At 40.7% G+C, this 20,574-nt stretch overlaps 1 protein-coding gene across 1 annotated transcript in view; it reads right to left on the reverse strand.

The window, feature by feature from the left end:
• Positions 1-20,574, reverse strand: part of CLEC16A (C-type lectin domain containing 16A) — a 179,282-nt gene that overhangs the window by 42,666 nt on the left and 116,042 nt on the right. Inside the window, exon 19 of the mRNA XM_065411644.1 lies at positions 681-832. Coding sequence (XP_065267716.1) covers positions 681-832 — 152 coding nt within the window. The remainder of the gene's footprint in view (positions 1-680; positions 833-20,574) is intronic.

Raw genomic sequence — 20,574 nt, forward strand, 5'->3', positions numbered from 1 at the left:
CAGTTGGTGACCACTGTTCTAGGCAATTTTGTAGAATAAAAGATTTCATAATATTCCACAACAAATCCTAATACACAGTAAATAAAATATCTTCCAGAGGGACACCCTCACCCAGTATATACCCAGATGTATTGTGTGCTTGTATGCATATGCAAACACACACACACTCAATTTTCAGGGCACATTTTAGTTTTTATTTTCTTTGTTAAGTTACTAAATATAGCAGATACTGGAATTCATATTTAAGTATTTCAGAGTTTAAAAACACGGTTTAATTTGTGATGAGAAGCCATCTCTTTCCTTTTCTTCACGAGTATTATAAGATCTGTTCCCTATTGCTCTGATTCAGAAGAGATTTAACTTTAAGCATGTTTTTAAGTGCTATTGACGTCAGTGCTCTGATGAATAGAGATACAGGCCCTGCTTCAAGAAGGTATGAGGAAGTTACTTCATTTGCTAGTGAACTTTTGAAGAACTTCTTTGGAAAGCTGGAGACAGCAAAAAGTAATTTAACAGAAGACAGAATTAGAAAGGATACGAAGTACACAGAAAATGGGGAGGTATGCTATTGATCTAAAACATACACTGGTAAAACCAATACTAAATTTGATTATACTGTTTTTTTACATTAGTTGACTTTTCAGCTGGAAAACAAATCCCCAGGTTAACAGATATCTTACCTGCAAAAGGCCCGCAAATTTAACTACTCCCCAGCCCAGTCTGGCAACATCTGGCTCAACTAAACTCATCTGGTAAATATCCACAGCCAGAAATCTCTGAACTTGACCTCCATCTTTTGTAATCACTGTACAAGCAATTAAATCGCTGTTATCTAAAGAGAAAAAAAAATAGTTAAGATAGGCAGCTATCACAGTTAACTTCTGCGATAGCTTATTTTGTTAGGAATTTCAATATTTTCCAAGGAATATGCTTTGCATTAGAAACCTAAGTTATCTTGGCACATTTCAGATAGTCATTTCCTCTTCACATTCAGAGTCATTTTATCATGCTCATTCACAATTAATTCCTGATATATATTGTATGAGGACTTATTTTGTCAAGAATGCTTTGAATACAAACACAGTGTGTTATTTAACTGGTTCAGGGTTTTAGTTTACCAGGCTTTTTTGTTACACTCAACATTATTTTAGGGCTGAACTTAAACCAGTTAGTGCTGATATCAACCTCTTCAGGATTGCTGAGATAGCTCTGAACTCAAAGCTATGAATGTATTTGTTTTTGCAATTGCTTGTTTGTTTATCCAAGTACCCCTACCAGTTTTCCTCCCACTCCCACCAGTTCCCATGGTGAGAGACCACACCACTGGCATCAGTTGTTGAATAGAGTAGCCTGTAGAGCAGGGGTGGGCAAATTTTTTGGCCTGAGGGCCATGTCGGGGTATGGAAATGGTATGGTGGGCCATGAATGCTCAAGAAATTGGGGGGAGGAGTGTGTCAGGGGGTGTGGGCTCTGGGGTGGGGCCAGAAATGAGGAGTTCAGGGTAAGGGAGGGGGCTCCGGGCTGGGGATTGAGGTGCGGAGCGGGGGAGGGCTCTGGCTGGGGGTGTGGGGTGGGGCTGGGGATGAGGGGTTTGGGATGCAGGAGGGTGCTCCTGGCTTCGACTGAGGGGGTTCGGAGGGTGGGAGGGGGATCAGGGCTGGGGCCGTTGGGGCACAGGGGGAGGTGAGGAGTTTGGGGTACAGAGGGGGCTCTGGGCTGGGATTGAAGGGTGCAGAGGGCAGGAGGGAGATCAGGGGTGGGGGAGAGGATTGCGGTATGGGGGGGGCTCAGGGGTGGGCTCCAGGAGGCGCTTACCTCAAGCAGCTCCCAGAAGCATGTCCCCCCTCCGGCTTCTATGTGGAGGCATGGCCAGGTGGCTCTGAGCGCACTACCCTGTTCGCAGGTGCCACCCCTGCAGCTCCCATTGGCCAGGAACTGTGGCCAATGGGAGCTCTGGGGGCGGCACCTGTGGACTGGGCAGCACGCAGAGCTGCCTGGCCGTGCCTCTGCATACTACCTAGGAGTTGGGGGGGGTCATGCCAGCTGCTTCCCGGAAGCTGCACGGAGTGGGGCTAGCCCCCAACCCTGCTCCCTGGCTGGAGCTGAGGGCTGGATTAAAAGGTCTGACAAGCTGGATGTGGCCCACAGGCCATAGTTTGCTCACCCCTGCTGTAGAGATTAACTTTCCTCACTTTCTGGATGTGCTGTTTTCTTTTCCCATTCTGTAGTCTCTTGCTACTTTTCCCCCCAAACCTCATATTTTTTCAGATAATTCAAAAATATGCTGAAATTGGTTTGATAAGGACAGGGTTTACAGTAACAAAAGAAAAGTGTCTTTCACCACAAAACACTGGTTTCTAATTTAGGTAGCTAATTTATTTCTATCAAAAGGGAGCCACATTGTCACTCACAATTCAGTGTCTACATTTTGTTTTTTTTGGCTCTTTGAAACTTTATGGCAGTATCTTGACACAGATTCTCGTAGACTCATAGACTTTAAGGTCAGAAGGGACCATCATGATCATCTAATCTGATCTCCTGCACATTGCAGACCATAGAACCTCACCCACCCCTCCAATAATGGACCCCCTAACTTCCGGCTGAGTTACTGAAGTCCTCAAATCATGATTTAAAGACCTGAAGTTACAGATCATCCACCATTTACACTAGTTTAAACCTATAAGTGACCCAGACGACAGAGGAAGGTGAAATCCTCCAGGGTCGCTACCAATTTGACCTGGGAGAAAATTCCTTCCTGATCCCAAATATGGCAATCACTGAGGTCAGATGTAGTTACATTTTGGACTAATTACAATTTGTTTCATTTTATTAATAAAAGTAAAGTTCAAAACGTTGTTAATAATATATTAGTGGCCCCATTCTAACATCTCAAGAAGCATCCTGCATCTCTTTAGTGTGCCAGCAACACATGCAACATGATTGCAATAACAAAACAAAACAAAACAGGGGTGAGGGTACTAACAAGCACAGTTTCATTCCGTGGGCTGTCCAGAGAATCAGAACTACTAGACAAATGACTAGGAGAAAGGTTGCAAAGTACAGATGATTACTATGTAACTGTAGATGTCTGGTGTGAATAAGCATATTGAGCATACTGTCTAAAACCAAAACACTGCAACGTGGAATTCACAAATCTAGACAAATGTCAAGATTAAGGATAACATTTTCGAAAGCTTCCATATGTCCCTTTTGAAAATGGGATCTAGTGACTTTAGGAGCTTTTGAAAAATTTACTCTAAAACAGTACTGAAATAATGGTTCAAAATGCATTTATAGCCATTCCCAAGGAATTCAAGAACAATTCCTGGTAAATGGGAGAAAATATTACAGTAAGTTTAAGCAGTCCCCACTAGTTCCAGCAGCTGAACTCCAAGATAACGGAGTACAAACAAGTCATTTCATTCTCCCTCTATCTCTGACTATTTCTGCATTTGAAGAGAAGTGAAATGGTCTCGTGGTTCTTTTCCGCTAATATCTTGTCCCTCAATGTATGTTAGAGAACACCACCACATCACAATATGTACAGCATTTGGAAACTTGAACAATTAGAACAGTATGAGTGTTAGGCTTATTTTAAAAACTAAAAAAATCTATTTGATTTTCACTTCTGACATGCATTAAGCCAACTCCATGAAGTAGCTGAAAAATTAAAATGAGACAGATAATGTACTTATGGATGTGATCGTGCTTAAGTTGAAGCAATAGAACATATAACTGAAAAGCTCTCTATGCTCAAGGGAAGTACAACTAACCTATGTACCACCTGAAGTGTCTTCACTGCTACTAAGAAGTTGATTAGATACACAAAGGCTCAGAAGAATTAAACACCAAGTAAGCTCGGTGAGTATTAGAGACCCAGGTAAGATAATACTGAATGTCACTTGAAGTTCCAGTTACATGAGACATTAAGATAATTTCATAAAGTATACTCCCAGATGATTTTGGCACTTTTATTAGTGCTGTGAAATTGAGACACCATAGCTAAAGTCTAAAATTATTGATAACTTTAGTCTTAATCTAGTTACCTTGTATTTTTAGCTTCAAAGTAAAACAGAGGTATTACAGTGGCTTTATACATACAACAGTGTCTCATTCTTTTTCTTATAACTATCCAAGGTACAAGATAATGGGCCAGATTTGATTAATGACTCAACCTTCTGGGCCAGTGCTCAACATTTCCAGATTGGTGACCCTTAATTTGAAGTAAAAAGTTCTCAAAAGCCCTTTACATATATTATAAAATAATAAAAAAATGTGTCAGTTATAAGAAGCCAGGAATTGTAGAAAACTGATAAGTGAAACAAAAGGACAAGGATAATTCCATGGCCAGCAGAGTTAAAGATAGGAAGTATATTATGAACAAACAGAATCCCAACAATGGTATTAGTCCTTTACTAGATTGAAATGATAAAACTGTTAATACCCCCGCCCAGGACCGGCTTTAGGACGATTTGCCCAATTCCCCAGAATCTGGCCCCGCGCCTAAGAGGGCCCCGCGCACTCACCCCGGTGGCGGTCGTCTTCGGGGGGCCCTGCTCCCCTGGCCAGAGCGCCGACCGGAGCGCAGCAAGCCCCGCGGCCCCGCTCTCCCGGCTGGAGCTCCGGCGGAGCGCGGCTGCCCCACGGCCCCGGCCGGAATGCGGCAAGCCCCGCGGCCCCGCTCTCCTGGATGGAGCTCCGGACAGAGCGCGGCAAGCCCCGTGGCCCCGTGATCCCGGCCGGAGCGCGGCAAGCCCCACGGCCCCAGCCGGAGCGCCGGCCGGAGCGCGGCAAGCCCCACGGCCTCCGCACCCCCAGCCGGCAATCCAAAGTGCCGCCCCAGGAATTGGGCCCCGCACTTGCTAAAGCCGGCCCTGCCCCCGCCAAAAGACAAAGGCATTCAATAAATATTTCTGTTTTGTGCTTGGGAAAAAGGCTAGATAATGCATTCATATCATGATGAAATACTTTCCATTCCAGTAGTAACTCAAAGATCTGATACAGCAGCTATTAAAGTTAGACACACTCAAATCAGTAGGTCCAGCTAACCTGCATCCAAGATTTTAAAAGAGCTAGCCAAGGAGCTCTCTGGACCATTACTGTTGATTTTCAATAAGTTTTACAACACTGAGGAAGTTCAGTTCAGAGTTCAGAGAACTGGAAGCTAATGTTGTGCCAATATTTAGAGAGAGAAAACTTATAGGGCAGTTATAGGCCAGTCAGTCTAACACTGATCCCAGGCAAAATAATGGAAAAGCTGATACTAGAATTGATTAAGAATTAAAAGTGGGTACTATAATTAATGCTATTCAACATGAGTTTATGGAAAATAGATCTCATCAAGCTAATCGGAATCTTTTTAGATGAGATTAATAGATTGGGTAATAAAGCTAATAGTGTTGATGTTGCATACGTAGACTTTGGTATGACATTTGACTTGGTACAGCAAAACATTTTGACTAAAATTAGCATTATACAAAATTAACAAAGCACACATTAAATTGATTAAAATTCACTAACATTTAAGTCTCAAATTGTAATTGTAAATGAGGGGATCAAGCAGGTATGTTTCTTGGGGACCCTGCAAAAATTGGTTCTTGGTCTTGTGGTATATAACATTTTTATCAGTGACCTGGAAGAAGACAATTGCAATGAAGTTGGCAGATGACACAAATTTTGGGGAGTGGTAAACTAGGTACAACCAAACAATATTTATTTTTATATTGTCAAACATCTAGGAACAGAGTGCAGGGCATGCTTATAGGACGGGGGACTCTATCCTGGAAAGAAGAGACCCTGAAAAGGACTTGGGTCAAAGGATAATCAGCTGAACATGAGCTCTCAGTAGCCAGAAGGGCTAATGTGATCCTTGGATGTAGAAACAGAGGAACCTTGAGTAGGAGTAAGGAGGTTATGTTACCTCAACGTAGGATGTTTTTCTAAAATATATGCTCTATTTCAGTCACAAGTTAATTCAAGGTAGTTCTATGACCTGTGTTATACAGGAGGTTAGTCTGCATGATAGCAATGGTCCCTTCTGGCTTTATACTCTATGAATAATCTATAATCCAATGGAATATGTGGGTCTCCCTGTTTATCTCTGCCTTCATAGGCCACAGGGAGAACAGGACTGCCTACATTGCCTCAACATGCTCATAATGGTTGCAGCTCTGCATTAAGACAATGACTAATCAAATCTCATGGTTCAGGACTTCAGATGGTTATCTGCAAAGATCAGGAAGGACTCCTCCTCCCCATGAATGATGGGCCAGATATTTGGAAGGAAGGGGGGTGTTTGCTTTCCTCTGAAACATCAGATATTGCCCACAGCTGGTGATCGGACACCAGACATGGTAGGCCAGGGCTCTGAGTTGGTTCAGAGAATCTTCTCTCACATACCTCACTGGTATGTATTGCTCATGTGCTTAGAGTCCAATTAATCACCAAATTCGGGGTGAGCAAGGAATTTTCCCCTAGGCCAGTTTGGTTGTGACCTTTGGAGTTTTTTGCCTTCCTCTACCACCTGGGGTGTAGAGAACTTGCTAGCATCTCACTCCTAGTCAATTCCCTGCCTTTTCAGGAACCTCGAACTTTGGTGGCACATCAGTCTCTGCTGCAGCGCATAACAGTTTAGGGTCCTGAGGATTGATATGATTTAATATAAAGACACTGGGCTCAATACAGGGGTATATAGATCTGACTACAAGAGATCTGACTAAATGATATAATAGCCTCTTCTGGCCTTAAACTGAAATTTATTACATCTATGAATTTTCCTATTGATAAGCCTATATACATTTGTGGATGTTTTGAGAGGCTGGCAGAATACTTGACCTTGATGGGAAAAAGGGTGTATGGGACAGAGATTTTCGTTGCTTGAGGTTGTAAAGAAATATTCAAGGCTTTGTGATGCTGTTAACTGAGAAATATCAGTTGAGAACTGCTCTAAACCACCTATTTCAAAGTAGCACAAGTAAATAGTGATCAAATTGATTATTGGGAGCTGGGGAGAAATGGGCCCTATGTCAAGAAAGTTGATTACTGAATACACACACACACCCCTCACAAGAGCTACCATCATGACAAATGCTTGTTGGCAGTTTCAACTTTGGCAGGACAGCATGGAGAAGCATGTACTGCTGTTGACAATGCTGTACATGTTCTAAATAAAATCTTTCTTGTAAAAGGAGTGGAGTAGGCAGCCCTGGAGAATGAAGTACAATGTCAGTAAGACACACACAAGCTAATAAATATGGTTTTGGAGCCCATATCAAGATTCAGCAATAGGAAAACTGAACAGCATTTCTTTTTAATCTGGCCCTTAATATCTTATTACAGGCTTTGGATAAAACTCTGAAAAAGTATTGATTTTTTTAGAAAAATACTATCAAACTAAAATATGATTGTGTTCTCTTATCAGCCCCCATCAGACATCCCCCAGCTAGGTTCTGTTATCTCCAAGGTTTCCTAGTCTCTGATATGTTGCCTCTGAGAATTTATCAAGAGCGGTAGATTCTCAAATCACCAACAGCCTATTTCATGGTATCTACATAGAGAAAGGAAGTTAGCAATGTTTTCACCGAGATGCAAATACACTGGTACATTGTTGGTCTTGTTTTGAAACTGAAATTGGTCATCTCAGGAAAGCATTTAGAATACTTTTGTACTCTTACTCTTTACCGCATGCTAAAAAGGATGCACTCTCCTGTTGAGGTTGAGCCAATAAGTGGTTTAAATAAAAATTAGATTTCTTGAACAATTTATAAAATATGCTACTAGACCACATCATGTTCTTTGATTTGAAAGGAACAGAATGTTTGTATGCTCCAAACTGCCACAGCCTGCTTAGCTCAGCCTTTTATAGTCAGATATTTCAATAACACAGTCTACACTGAACTAGTGTTTAAATTTTCACATGGCTGCAATACCGACAGGGCAACTTCATGAGGGTAGCAATAACTGAAGCTATCATGCCAACATCTTGTCTATAGTTGCTACTGTGACATCTAGAATTGATCAGAGTGAGGTTAGACAACACGGTGGTGGAGACACCTGTGCTCTCTCTATGCTAAAAGTCCCACTATTGATACCATTGGTGGACCTGCTCCAGCGGTAATGTAACAGACATTTTAGGAAAAAAACCTCACCATAGACAAGCTATGACACATGAATCTCTCAGTGTTAACTGTCAAGGAGTTTACAAGAATATCCTGATTCTGGTACATACAATCTGGTTCGAAGACTATCACATGAGGTCTTAAATGAAAGCCAGGGTCACGTTGGTCATCAATGTCATTATGACATGTATGTACAGCTACTATGTAAGGAGATGTGGATGTATGCTGAAATATTTTACTAAAGTTTGTATCGAGGCAGAGCTGACAAAATGGTTTTCTGTCAGATGTTTATTCACCTAACTCTTGGTCAACATGTAAATTAAACATTAGCAGCCAACAAAATGGAAGCCCCATTTACATAGGAAGTCAGAGGGATGCGACATCAACAGGGAAGAAGCGGGACTTGGGAAAAACAAGTGAGGGATTTTTACTATCCCTGAGGACAGACAAACTGGAGATACAAGTAGAAAGCAAGGGGACTCCCTTTTATCCCATGCCCAGGAAGCAAATGGACAGCGTGTTTACATTCATGAAAATGTAATCTCTTTCAGGCTTGAATGAAATGCTGCAAAGGGTATTGGGGAGAAACTCCTTTAGACAGAAAGTTAGCCTGTTATGTTATGATTTTCATTTATGTGTAACCCTGTTCCCATTATCCATTTGCATTATCTTTTGAATCTTTAGTCAAACTTATTGTTGTTTTCATGATAAAATACATCTCAGTGCTGTTGTGTTATACAGAGCACTCATCCTGAGTTGAATCATTCAACCTGGTGCATACGTTGTTCCCTTGGAGATAACAGGCCTGGTATTTCTTGTGTATTCAGCGGATAAGGAGCAGGACACTAAAGAGGTGACATGCTTCCCTTAGGGAGCCCAGAACCACAAGCCACTGTGTTAACCCTCTTCCTCAACAAGAGAGCTTTGCGGGTGTTTAAACTATGTGATAGCTCCTGCCACACCAGTCTGCCCACCTCATCAGTAAACTCCTCAAGACTCTGCCAGTCTAAACCTTGCCTTGCAGGTAACATTCATTGAACCCCAGTTCCCAAGAGGTGTGTCTCTGCCATGTCCAGTTCCTCGCACTGGACACACACAGAAATTAACCAAGTCTGCTGTCTCCAAACAGACAGAATACACACCAGCCTGTTGGCTCAATAGAGGATGCACACCTTATATAATATGACAGCACTGAGATGGTTTATTGTAAAACTAAGAATAAGTTTATTAATGAAGAGCATAAATGTAAGTGATATTAAGCAAAAGAAAGACAAGCATGGTTACACATGAAACAAAAATGACACTTTCTAATGTCTCAAACTAAACTTCAGCAAACTACAATCTTAGCCTAAGCAGCTCTTTCACTTGCATCAAACTCTCAGCATCTCTAGCCCCTGAGGCAGGAGGATCCACTGTTTACAGAATCAGAGGGTGCTGTTCCCCCCTTTGTCCTTTAAGTGTATAATGAAGTGGTTCTCTCCCCACCTTTTTATAGTCTAGTAAACTTTTGAAATTTATTCCTTTGAAGTGCATACCGCAGACAGTTCTTCTCCCCCACTGGTGCGCAGATGCCATGCTGTCCCCTCCTCATCCTCTGCCCAATCTGCTTTTTTGATTGGCTTAATCACTTTGTTTACCTTAGATATAAATGTATTTTCATTGTCTTTTGCTTGTAATCAAGCCAGGAAATCAGGTAATATCCACATTCATTTGCCTAGGGCAAGCTTGTTTATCAACTGCCTCCAAAACACATTTTATGAACTTATTTCCAGCACACATACATAACTCTTTATAAACAACCAGTATACCCATCACACAATGATATTCATGACCAGCATGTCACCAGTTTTTACACAATATCTTACAAGACACTGGGTAAATATTATGCCAACAGTGTGTTAGATGTGCCTTTTGCCAGTTGGCATAAACGGGCTCTTGGAGTCAAGGGGACTCGGGGATTGGAGTACACCTGCAAGACAAGGTAAGGACTGGCATAGCCCAGAGGAGATAGTTTGAGTGGCTAACATGCTGGTGGTGTCCGGAATCTGACAGCCAGTTAAGCACAGGTAATTCTTCCTCTTGCTGCAGACATGGGTGCAACCAGGTGACTCTCAGGCCTGGGGACTCAGAGAACTTTCATTCAAGCCTTAAGTGCCTTCAGCCGAGGAGGTTCAAGCAATGCTTCAAGACAGTGTTCTAGAACCTGTTTGGTTACAACTAAGCCAACAGTGCCCTCTACTCCCTTCCCATTCTCCTTTAGTGGCACCAGAAGTCCAGTTAATGGCCATGTGGACTTCTGTTTCCTCAGTTTGTCCATTTAAGTCAGTAAAGAATGCAGGATTAGGTCCAGGACCCACAGCTAAAGTATGAATTCAGATCCTACAAACACAGTCATTTGTTGATGTCATTGGAGTTTTATTATAGGCATTGAACAGTCTAGTTACAAAACCTTGACATGTTAAGACTGAGATCCAGCAAGTTAGCACCACAGTAAGGGTACTGAAAGAAAAACTTTACTTTTTGTTTCCCAAAGATCAGCGCCTAAGGTTTTATTTTACATCTGATAGGAACACAGGTCACATTACAACTATAAAAGTTACTCAGGGAGCAGAAAGGAAAAATTACTCATTTATTAGGGAACTACGTCACAGGAAACTTTTATGTACCCCAGTTACACTTTTTTCTAATTTACAGTACCTAGAGGTTTTAATGCCACATCATGTATTTGATGACTAAAAATAATCAAAGGAGAAAAATGTGGTTTAACAGTTCCAGTGAACTAACTTGAGAATATTTCCATCTATGCTACAAACCAATCATATAACGATCTGCCTGTATGTCAGAAACTCGAATGCATTTAGTTGAAAGAATTTCTAGGTTGAGTGACGACTTCCAGATCAAGTGCACTATTTACAATAATCATCAGCTCCAATGATACACCAGTTCTAGAACTAACGGAATTTGTCACATCCCGAGTGTTGTTTAGTCGCCTGGGTGAAGTAAGCTGGCAGTTGCAGGTTAGCTATTTGCAGACAATTTTTACCCAAGTTTTCTGGTCAAATTCCAACTTAGGTAATTATATTCTACCAAATTATATTTCCTTTCCAACTACTTACATTTCCCTTCCAGTTCCAACTGGATAGCTTCCTATCATAAACTGTTAGGGAGCGGTACTTTGTGCCATTTAACATTTGCCAAATTTGACCCCATTTCACAGATGAATGGAAATGATCCCTGTTTATCCTCCAGTTCGTATATCAGATATTTTTAAAATAAGAGGATAGATACTATGTAAATCTAATAATAAAATACCCCACCAGAACTGCCAGCCTCCACACTGAGGCCAAGAATCAAGTGAACATTAGAAAAAGGTACTCCTGAGTATGGGTTATGTTTGTATGGTAAAGCTTGCACAGCCACTAACCATGCTGTACATTCTCTGTGAAGAAACAGATACTCAGAATTTGGTGGTGTTCTAACACAGCAATTCTCAAACTGCTGTATGCGAACTGCTATTGGTACATAGACCATTTTATAGTACCAGAAAGAATTCATTACAATGACTCTGATTAGAATTACAAAAGGTGGTACCACACCAAGTACATTATATAAATAAATAAAACATATATATGAATGAGAGCCACTCATCTAATGCATTTAACAAACATTACATTAATTGTTGGACTGGGGGATTTGGTAGGTACAACTTGATACCTGTCTCCTTCTCTTTTTTTAATAGGATGTGAATAGATCTATTACCTTTTTACGACACATATTATAACTATATCTCAGTCATGTGGATAGGCAAGCACTTTATATTTGTATGCCAGACAAGCATAGTAACCTGAAAATAATTTTACATTTAAAAAAAAAAAAAAACACTAGCCAAAACTTGCAATAGCAAGATAAATCCAAGCTAAACAAGAAATGGACGTTATACAGAGAAATAAAACAAGAAACAGCAAGTAATGGCTCACGTGGACAAGAGACTCGGGATTTGATGTAGATGCTTATGCCCTTTAACACCCACCAGCCTCTAAGGCTACGTCTACACTGGGAGCTAGATATGGGATTCCCCTGATCATATACACAAATGGGATGTGTCATTATGAAAGTAATGAGTACATACTATCAACTGACTGCACATTTTTCCCTCAAAGTGTTTCCTGAAAAATCTGCATTGTGAGGTAGGGATGTGATTCCTCTATTCAGGTACACATACTCGCACTAGTTCTTATCAAGAATGCCAGTATAAATAGCTGGGTAGCCACGGTATCACAGGCAGTGGAGGCACAACTGAGCTGTGCAGAGTACAAACCCACCTGAAATTGGTGGTACAATCACTTGGCTATTATGTACTCATTAGTGCCATAATGACAAATCCTAAAGGGACATAGCCTTCTTGAAGGCTGAGCACCACCCTGGATTTCTCTCTAGCTAGATCCTTAAGATGTTTTGGCTGAATGTTAGGTCTATACCCATCAGTGGCAATCTTATCGCGACACTGAAGCTTTTGGTGACCAAGTGATCGCTGACCATGCAGTGGTATTCCTTGGTAAATGTACTTCATAATTCATTGGTCTTTCATATTGATAAATGCAAAGTAATGCACACTGGAAAACATAATCCCAATTATACATAGACAAGATGGGGTCTAAATTAGCTGTTACCACTCAAGACAAAGGTCTTGGAGTCTTTGTGGATAGTTCTCTGAAAACATCCACTCAATGTGCAGTGGCAATCAAAAAAAAAATCGAACAGAATGTTGGTCATCATTAAGAAAGGGATAGATAAGACAAAATATCATATTGCCTCTATATAAATCCATGGTACACCCACATCTTGAATATTGTGTATAGATGTGGTCGCCCCGTCTCAAAAAAAATATGTATTGGAATTGGAAACAGTTCAGAAAGGGGCAACAAAAATGATTAGGGGTATGGAACGGCTGCCATATGAGGAGAAATTAATAAGACTGGGACTTTTCAGCTTGGAAAAGGGACGACTAAGGGGAGATATGATAGAGGTCTATAAAATCATGACTGGTGTGGAGAAAGTAAAAAAGGAAGTGTTATTTACTCCTCCTTGTAACACAAAAACTAGGGGTCACCAAATGAAATTAATATGCAGCAGATTTAAAACAAACAAAAGGAAGTATTTTTTCACACAATGCACAGTCAACCTGTGGAACTCTTTGCCAGAGGATGTTGCGAAGGACAAGACTATAACAGAGTTCCAAAAAGAACTAGATAAGTTCATGGAGAATAGGTCCATCAATGGCTATTAGCCAGGATCAGCAGGGATGGTGTCCCTTACCTTTGTTTGCCAGAAGCTGGGAATGAGCGACAGGGGATGGAGCACTTGATGATTACCTGTTCTGTTCATTCCCTCTGGGGCACCTAGCATTGGCCACTGGCAGAAGACAGGACTGGGCTAGACGGACCTTTGGTCTGACCCAGTATGGCTTATATTCATGTTAATATATCAGTATCAAGAAAGTTGCCAAGATGGAGATGGAGGTGGCAAGGTTTGACTATGATTATCCTCATCGTTGATCTTGTCCTAACACTTAATATGGAGCAGCTGATGAAGATGATGAGAATCAAACATCAATCTGCCACTTGATTGCAATGGCCAAGGACTTAGCTGTATTCAGATCAATATATTTTATTCAGATTATTAGCAAGACTGATGTTCACTGCTTCTTGCCTGAACAGATCAGGCATCAGTTGCAGTGACCCAAACTGAGCCAACAAGGCAAAGGCATCAGTGTATTGGAGATCTTGAAGCAAAATCTTGATCCAGATCAAGATCACAAACATCTGCCTCCTCAAAACTTATCAATCTATCAAAACTCAACAATGGTGACAGGACACAGCCTTGCTGAACTTTCATGGAAACCATGCCTTGAACACAGCTTTCTTTTCCATTATAGAACTCCTCCATCAATAACGGTATCTTCCTACAGCAGGCAAGTAGCCTCATCAGATCCCACAATCTTGCTCAATGCATGGAATCAAAAGTTTGATAGAAGCTCAAAAAAAAGATGCCGCCATCTTCTCAAAAAGCTGTCTGAAGGTAATGAGCTGGTTGCCATTGGAACAACCAAGTGTAAAGCTGCACTCAATATCCTTCGCCACAAAGTGCACTGCTGATTGAGATATTAACATGGAAACAGGAAGATATTCCCTGGGACCAACAACAGCATAAAACTCTATAGTAACATAACGATGAAAAAAGTCACTATTCTTCCCCCCCCCCCACGCCAGAAAAAATAAAAACAAGGATCATCTTAACTTTTAGGGTACATGCTCAAACTATCCAAAGAGGTGTTGGGCCTGATTTTCAGAGGCACGTATAGCTCTCCCAGCTCAGCATCTCAATATCAGGTAATATAATTCACAAATATAGAATTTAAAAACAGAGGTAGTCATAATTCAGTCACAGCATCTTTAGTACTTCCTCATCTTCCTCCTCTACTGATATACTTTTATATAACAGATTATGAATTCTTTGACCTGATCAAAACCTTAAGTTAAAAACTGTCATCCTTTAAACGGACAGTCAAATTAGAAATCACACTTTGTTGTTTTTGTGGATACAGACTAACATGGCTACCCCTGTGACACTTATGAATGTTACACGGTTTTTACCTGTAATCGTACGTAACTTTTTTCAGTTCGTTTACCTTACGCATTTGGCACCACTTTGGGAAAAATCAGTTTCTCTCTCTCCTGTTTCTGTGGGTCTTCTAAAACATTTCTTTCCATGTTGCTGTGCCAAAGTAATTCTAAAGCTACAAAAATTGGCAGGGCAGGTATGCGACTAATGTGGAATCTGAAACCCCTTTTAACTCAGCTTTTTTAACTATGTAAATTTTATGTTGACTGTGACCCTTAAATTTCAATTTGGTGGAAAACATAAGATACATGAAATGCAAGGGGGGAAAAAAAGCAACTCTAAAGGCACGGGTGGGATACCTTACATCAGGAAAAATGTAGATATTGGCATGTTAACCAATGTGTTCTATAGATTTTTATACAAAGTCAGTTTTTTATTCTCAGATATTGAGCAAGAGTTGTGTCTGTACTAGAAAATTTCATATCCATTTTCTTACACTGTGCATGCCAATAATTATTTACTCACTAGTGAAGGCTGAACTTCGCTACTATTGTTTCTCATACTAGGTGGATTAAAATTAGAGCCGGGATGCCTACCCTCGTTACAATTATACCTCAGTTTATGATATAGACCTTTCCTATGTCAGAGATTTGCAGGGTTCACCTCCAGTGAAAGGAGTGCCGTAAAAGGCTCTTCACTTGGGGAGTGACTCAGAGTCCAAAAGAAAGGGCAGAAGAGCATGGTGGTTTATAACTTTCACACCAGCATCTCATTTCTGTGTGCAGACATTGTATAAATAGTACTTGCAACCAGGGCTTAATTTATCAGAGATTATTTCCTGGACTCCCTCCGCCCCCTCATTTGGAGCCAGGGGCTTCAGCCCCACAGTGCGTGCCACGGCTTCTGCCCTGAGGTCAGGCACCGGGATTCCTGTGGGTTTGAAAATATTTACCCGAGCTCCACTCTGATGGGATCCAGCTGAATTTAAGTCCTGCTTGCAAACCCTTTCCAAACAGCTAGTTCAACATCTCCCCTTATCACACTCCTTTACACACCTCACTGAAGTTAGATGGAAGTGCCTTACATTATGAACTTCTATTGTTTTTTGGTCTATTGTTATTTAAGGGGAAGCTTTACATAAGGCTTTCCTAATTTTGAACCAACATTTGAGACAGATTTTTTTAATGAGTACTATTTTGATACTGAAATTATTTTTTACTCAAGTCAAATAAAGTTTAATTAATTCAAGTCTTTCTGTTGCTTATCTATAGTTCATACGTCAATATAAGTGTATTAAACCCCATCTGAAAATTAAGTTAGATAAAATCCAATGAACATTCAGTACCAAAGGGCAGATCTAAAAATCTCATCGATACTATGTATAAAACTTATCTATGAAGAAACAAGTTGCTGAACTACAAAAGAGGAAGTATTTTTCAAAGCCACTTTCATCATACTGTTATCTAAGCAGTTATTTATCAAAACGACTCATATTTGCATAATACATTTAAACCCAGCTTCCTTTCTAGGAAAGTACATGGCATTGTTTATGAACAGTACATAGAACTGTAAAGGAACCAAAAGAAAAGTGTGAAGTTTCTTGGAAGTCATTTGAATAACAAATGTAGGTAAGTTTGTTTTATAGCTTACTATAACAACTTTCTGAAATTAGGCAGGCCTTTACAATTGGCAATTATTCTTTTCAGACCTTAATAGATATTTTGAAAAAAGTATAGGCTTATTTGTTAATTTTATTATACAAATCTGTTGAACATTTTGGATTTCTGAATAGGCCATGTACCCCAAACATTTTTCCTACCACTTGTTCTGTAAATTAACACTTAATGCCTGAGTACATTTTATAGCAGTGCTCAGGAAGCAAATATAATGGATGATATATTTAGACTCCCAGCATGCTTCCAGCCCCAGGAGACAGTTGAGAAAAGAGCTCTCAGCTACACCCATATCGCAAGGACAAAGAGAAACTCTTGGGGGGACGTTCCAGAAGATGTCAGAGAAAGTGATTGCAGGTTATGCAGTTTCACCCATTCCACATGTTGGAGCATGCTGGAAGAAAGCCTGTAGGTTAGCACATGGAAGGCAAGATGGAAGAGGTAAGACACAGAGAGTTATGGGTAATAGGGCACTTGGTATTCAAAGGGGGAAATCTATTGGGTTTAACAAAGGCATAAAAAGCTTGAACTGCCTTGTAAACAGCTGAGAGAGTCAAAGAAAGAGGCAGCAACCACCCCACCCACCACCACAGTCAAACTATCACATCATCAAGTTACAAGAGAAATATGTATTGAATTTCTTTGCCTTGACTAGCTTTTCAGTCATTACCTATCTGCCCCCAAAGTTGGAAAACGAATTGAAGAAAGCAGGAAGATCTTTGTATAAGGAAAATTCTGGAAGCATAAGTGAGCTGAAAACTCACAAGGCTTAAAAATAATATGGTTACAGTTTTCAAGCTTGTGTGCTTAAGGTCAATAGACAGCGCAACTATGGACTGAAACCTCTCCATCAGAAGATAGGCCATTGTGGTTATGACAACGAGGTCTGCTCCTGAGAATGTTATATGCTGTGTTAGCTGATGGAAATGCCATCTGTACTAGGGCTGAGGTCTATTTTCCTTCCTCTTTGAACTTGGGGTATAAACCCCTGAAGACCTCAAAGTCGCCTGGCAGTCTTTTAGGGTATCCATGGTGTCATCAGTATTTTGAAAGAACAGCTTAGACCCCTCAAACGGCAAATCCTTGATTGTATTTTGCAGCTCCTCTGGAATTCTAGACATCTGCAGACAAGAACGTCTCAGGGCTGTGGCCATGGACTGTGAAACTATCAGCTGTATCAATAGCTGCCTGGAGGGATGTTTATGCCACGAGGTGCCCTTCTGAAAAACAAGATCCATAAACTGTTCCCTATTCTCCTCCAGTAGTCTGTCCGCTAACTTGGCTAATGCTGTGAAATTAATATAATTATAGTTGAACAGGAGAACTTGATAGTTAGCCACCCTCATTTGAACAGCAGCTGTGCAGTATGCCTTCCTCCGCATACATCCAATCTCTTGATCTCTCTGTCTTTAGGAATGGCTTTGGGATGAGACTGCTGGGAGTGCTGACTGGCAGTCATGACCACCAATAGTCAGGGACCAGATATATGAAAAAATAAGCAAAGTCCTTTAGAGGGACTTGGTAGCATCTATTTGGGGAAAAATGGATGATACAGTCTCCTGGTGACAACACTCTTTCCATTCCACTAATATCAGTGGAGGACATTAAACAGAAACGGGACTTTTTTAAATCAGCAGGGCCCGATAGCTTGCATTCAAGAGTTTTAAAAGAGCTGGTGGTGGAGCTCACTGGACTGTTAACATTGATTTTCAATAAGTCTTGGAGCACTGGAGAAGTTACAAGAGCCTGGAGGAAGGATGACGATGTGTCAATTTTTAAAAAGGGTAAACAGGATGTCTCAGGTAATTATAGTCCTGTCAGTCTGACATCAATCCCAGGCAAGATAATAGAGCAGCTGATATGGGACTCTAATAAAAAAAAAATGGAGGGCAATGTAATTCATGCTAATCAACATGGGTTTATTGAAAATAGATCCAGTCAAACTAACTTGATTTCTCTTATTTTTCATTTGATTACAAGATTGGGTAATAAAAGTAACAGTGTTGACGTAATATACTTATAGAATATCAGGGTTGGAAGGGACCTCAGGAGGTCATCTAGTCCAACCCGCTGCTCAAAGCAGGACCAATCCCCAGACAGATTTTTACCCCAGTTCCCTATATGGCCCCCTCAAGGATTGAACTCACAACCCTGGGTTTAGCAGGCCAATGCTCAAACCACTGAGCTATCCCTCCCCCAGGCATTTGACTTGGTATTACACAACATTTTGATAAAAAAGATATTAAATTAACATGGTACACATTAAAAGAATTAAAAACTGGCTGATAGGTCTCAAAATGTAACTGTAAATGGGGAATCATCATCAAGGGGATCTGTTTCCAATGGGGTCCTGCAAGGATTGGTTCTTGGCCCTACATTATTTAATTTGACCTGAAAGAAAACAAAATAATCACTGATAAAGTTTGCAGATGATCCAAAAGTTGGGGGAGTGGTAAATAATGAAGAGGTCAGGTCACTGATTCAGGGTGATTTAGATCACTTGGTAAACTGTACGCAAACAATATGCATTTTAATACAGTTACATGCAAATATGTATACATCTACCAACAAAGAGTGTAGGCCAGGCTTACAAGATGAGGGACTCTATCCTGGGAAGAAGTGACTCTGAAAAAAGATTTTGGGGTAGTGGGGGATAATCAGCTGAACATGAGCTCCCAATGTGATGCTATAGCCAAAAGGGCTAATGAGACCCTAGGGTGCATAAACAGGGGAATCTTGAGTAGAAGTTATTTTACCTCTGTATTTGGCACTACTGTGACCACTGCTGGAATATGGTGTCCAGTTCTGATGTCCATAATTCAAGATGTTGATAATTTGGAGAGGGTTCAAAGAAGAGCCCTGAGAATGATTATAGGACAAGAAAACCTGTCTTATAGCGATAGACTTAAGGGACATGGTCTGTTTAACTTAACAAAGAGAAGGTTAAGGGGTGACTTGATTACAATCTATAAATACCTACATCTGGGGAACAAATATTTCATAATGGGTTTGTCAATCTAGCAGCGAAAGGTAGAACAAGATCAAGTGGATCGAAGTTGAAGCTAGACAAATTCAGATTGGAAATAAGGCATACATTTTAAATAGTGAGAGTAATTAACCATTGCAACAATTTACCAAGGGTGGATTCTCCACTGCTGAGAATTTTTAAATCAAGATTGGATGTTTTTCTAAAAGACATGCTCTAGGAACTATTTTGGGAAAGTTCTGTGGTCTGCCCCATACAGGAGAGTCAGACTGGATCACAATGGTCCCTTCTGGCCTTGGAATCTATGAATCTGCTGTTTGACATTGCCATAGACTGGATTATGAAGTGTATTAGCAACACAATCGCTGGTATAGCATGGGTAAATAGCAAATGCTTTGAAGATCTAGAGACTTTGCTGATGATATTGCACTACTGAGCGACATTCCCAGAAAGCTACGAAGATATATAACCTGAAATGAACAATAGGCCAAGTAGGGCTCAAAATTAATTACGCGACAACAAATATCCTTGAAACTCTGATGCCAAGCAGCATCTTCATATCAGAAGGCAAAAACAAAGAAAAAAGAACAGTTCATCACCCTGGGCAGCACCATAGTAGCCAACGGAGATCTCAAGAAGGAGGTGACATCAAAGATAGGAAAGTCATCCAACAGCATTCACTAAACTCAACAACTTATGAAAAACCAAAGATATTCAGCACGAGACCAAAACAGAATTTTCAACTCAAACAATCTCAATGTTAACATTCGGCTGCGAAAGCTGAGATCTACCACAATGTCAGACAAAAAAGTAGACTCCTTCAAAGACCAAAAACTAGAAGCCTTCAAAAAGTGCTTATGAAAGATTCTGGGCATTGGATGGTAATTAAGTTTCTCCAAAGAGATCCAAGAAGTCACCAATCAGCAGCTTGTCTCCTCCAGAATTAGAAGGAAGCACTGGACGTATCTGGTGTATGAACTCTGGATGCCAACACAAAGGTCATCACTACCTGGGGTAAGTCGACCTAAGTTACACTACTCCAGCTACGTGAATAACATAGCTGGAGTTGACGTAGCTTAGGTTGACTTACACCGGTGTCTTCACTGTGATGTGTCGATGGGAGACACTCTCTGGTCGAATGACTTTACTCTTCTCTAAGAGGTGGAGTACCGGGGTC

This window comes from Emys orbicularis, chromosome 10, assembly GCF_028017835.1.
Source record: "Emys orbicularis isolate rEmyOrb1 chromosome 10, rEmyOrb1.hap1, whole genome shotgun sequence".
Classification (NCBI taxonomy): Eukaryota; Metazoa; Chordata; order Testudines; family Emydidae; genus Emys; species Emys orbicularis.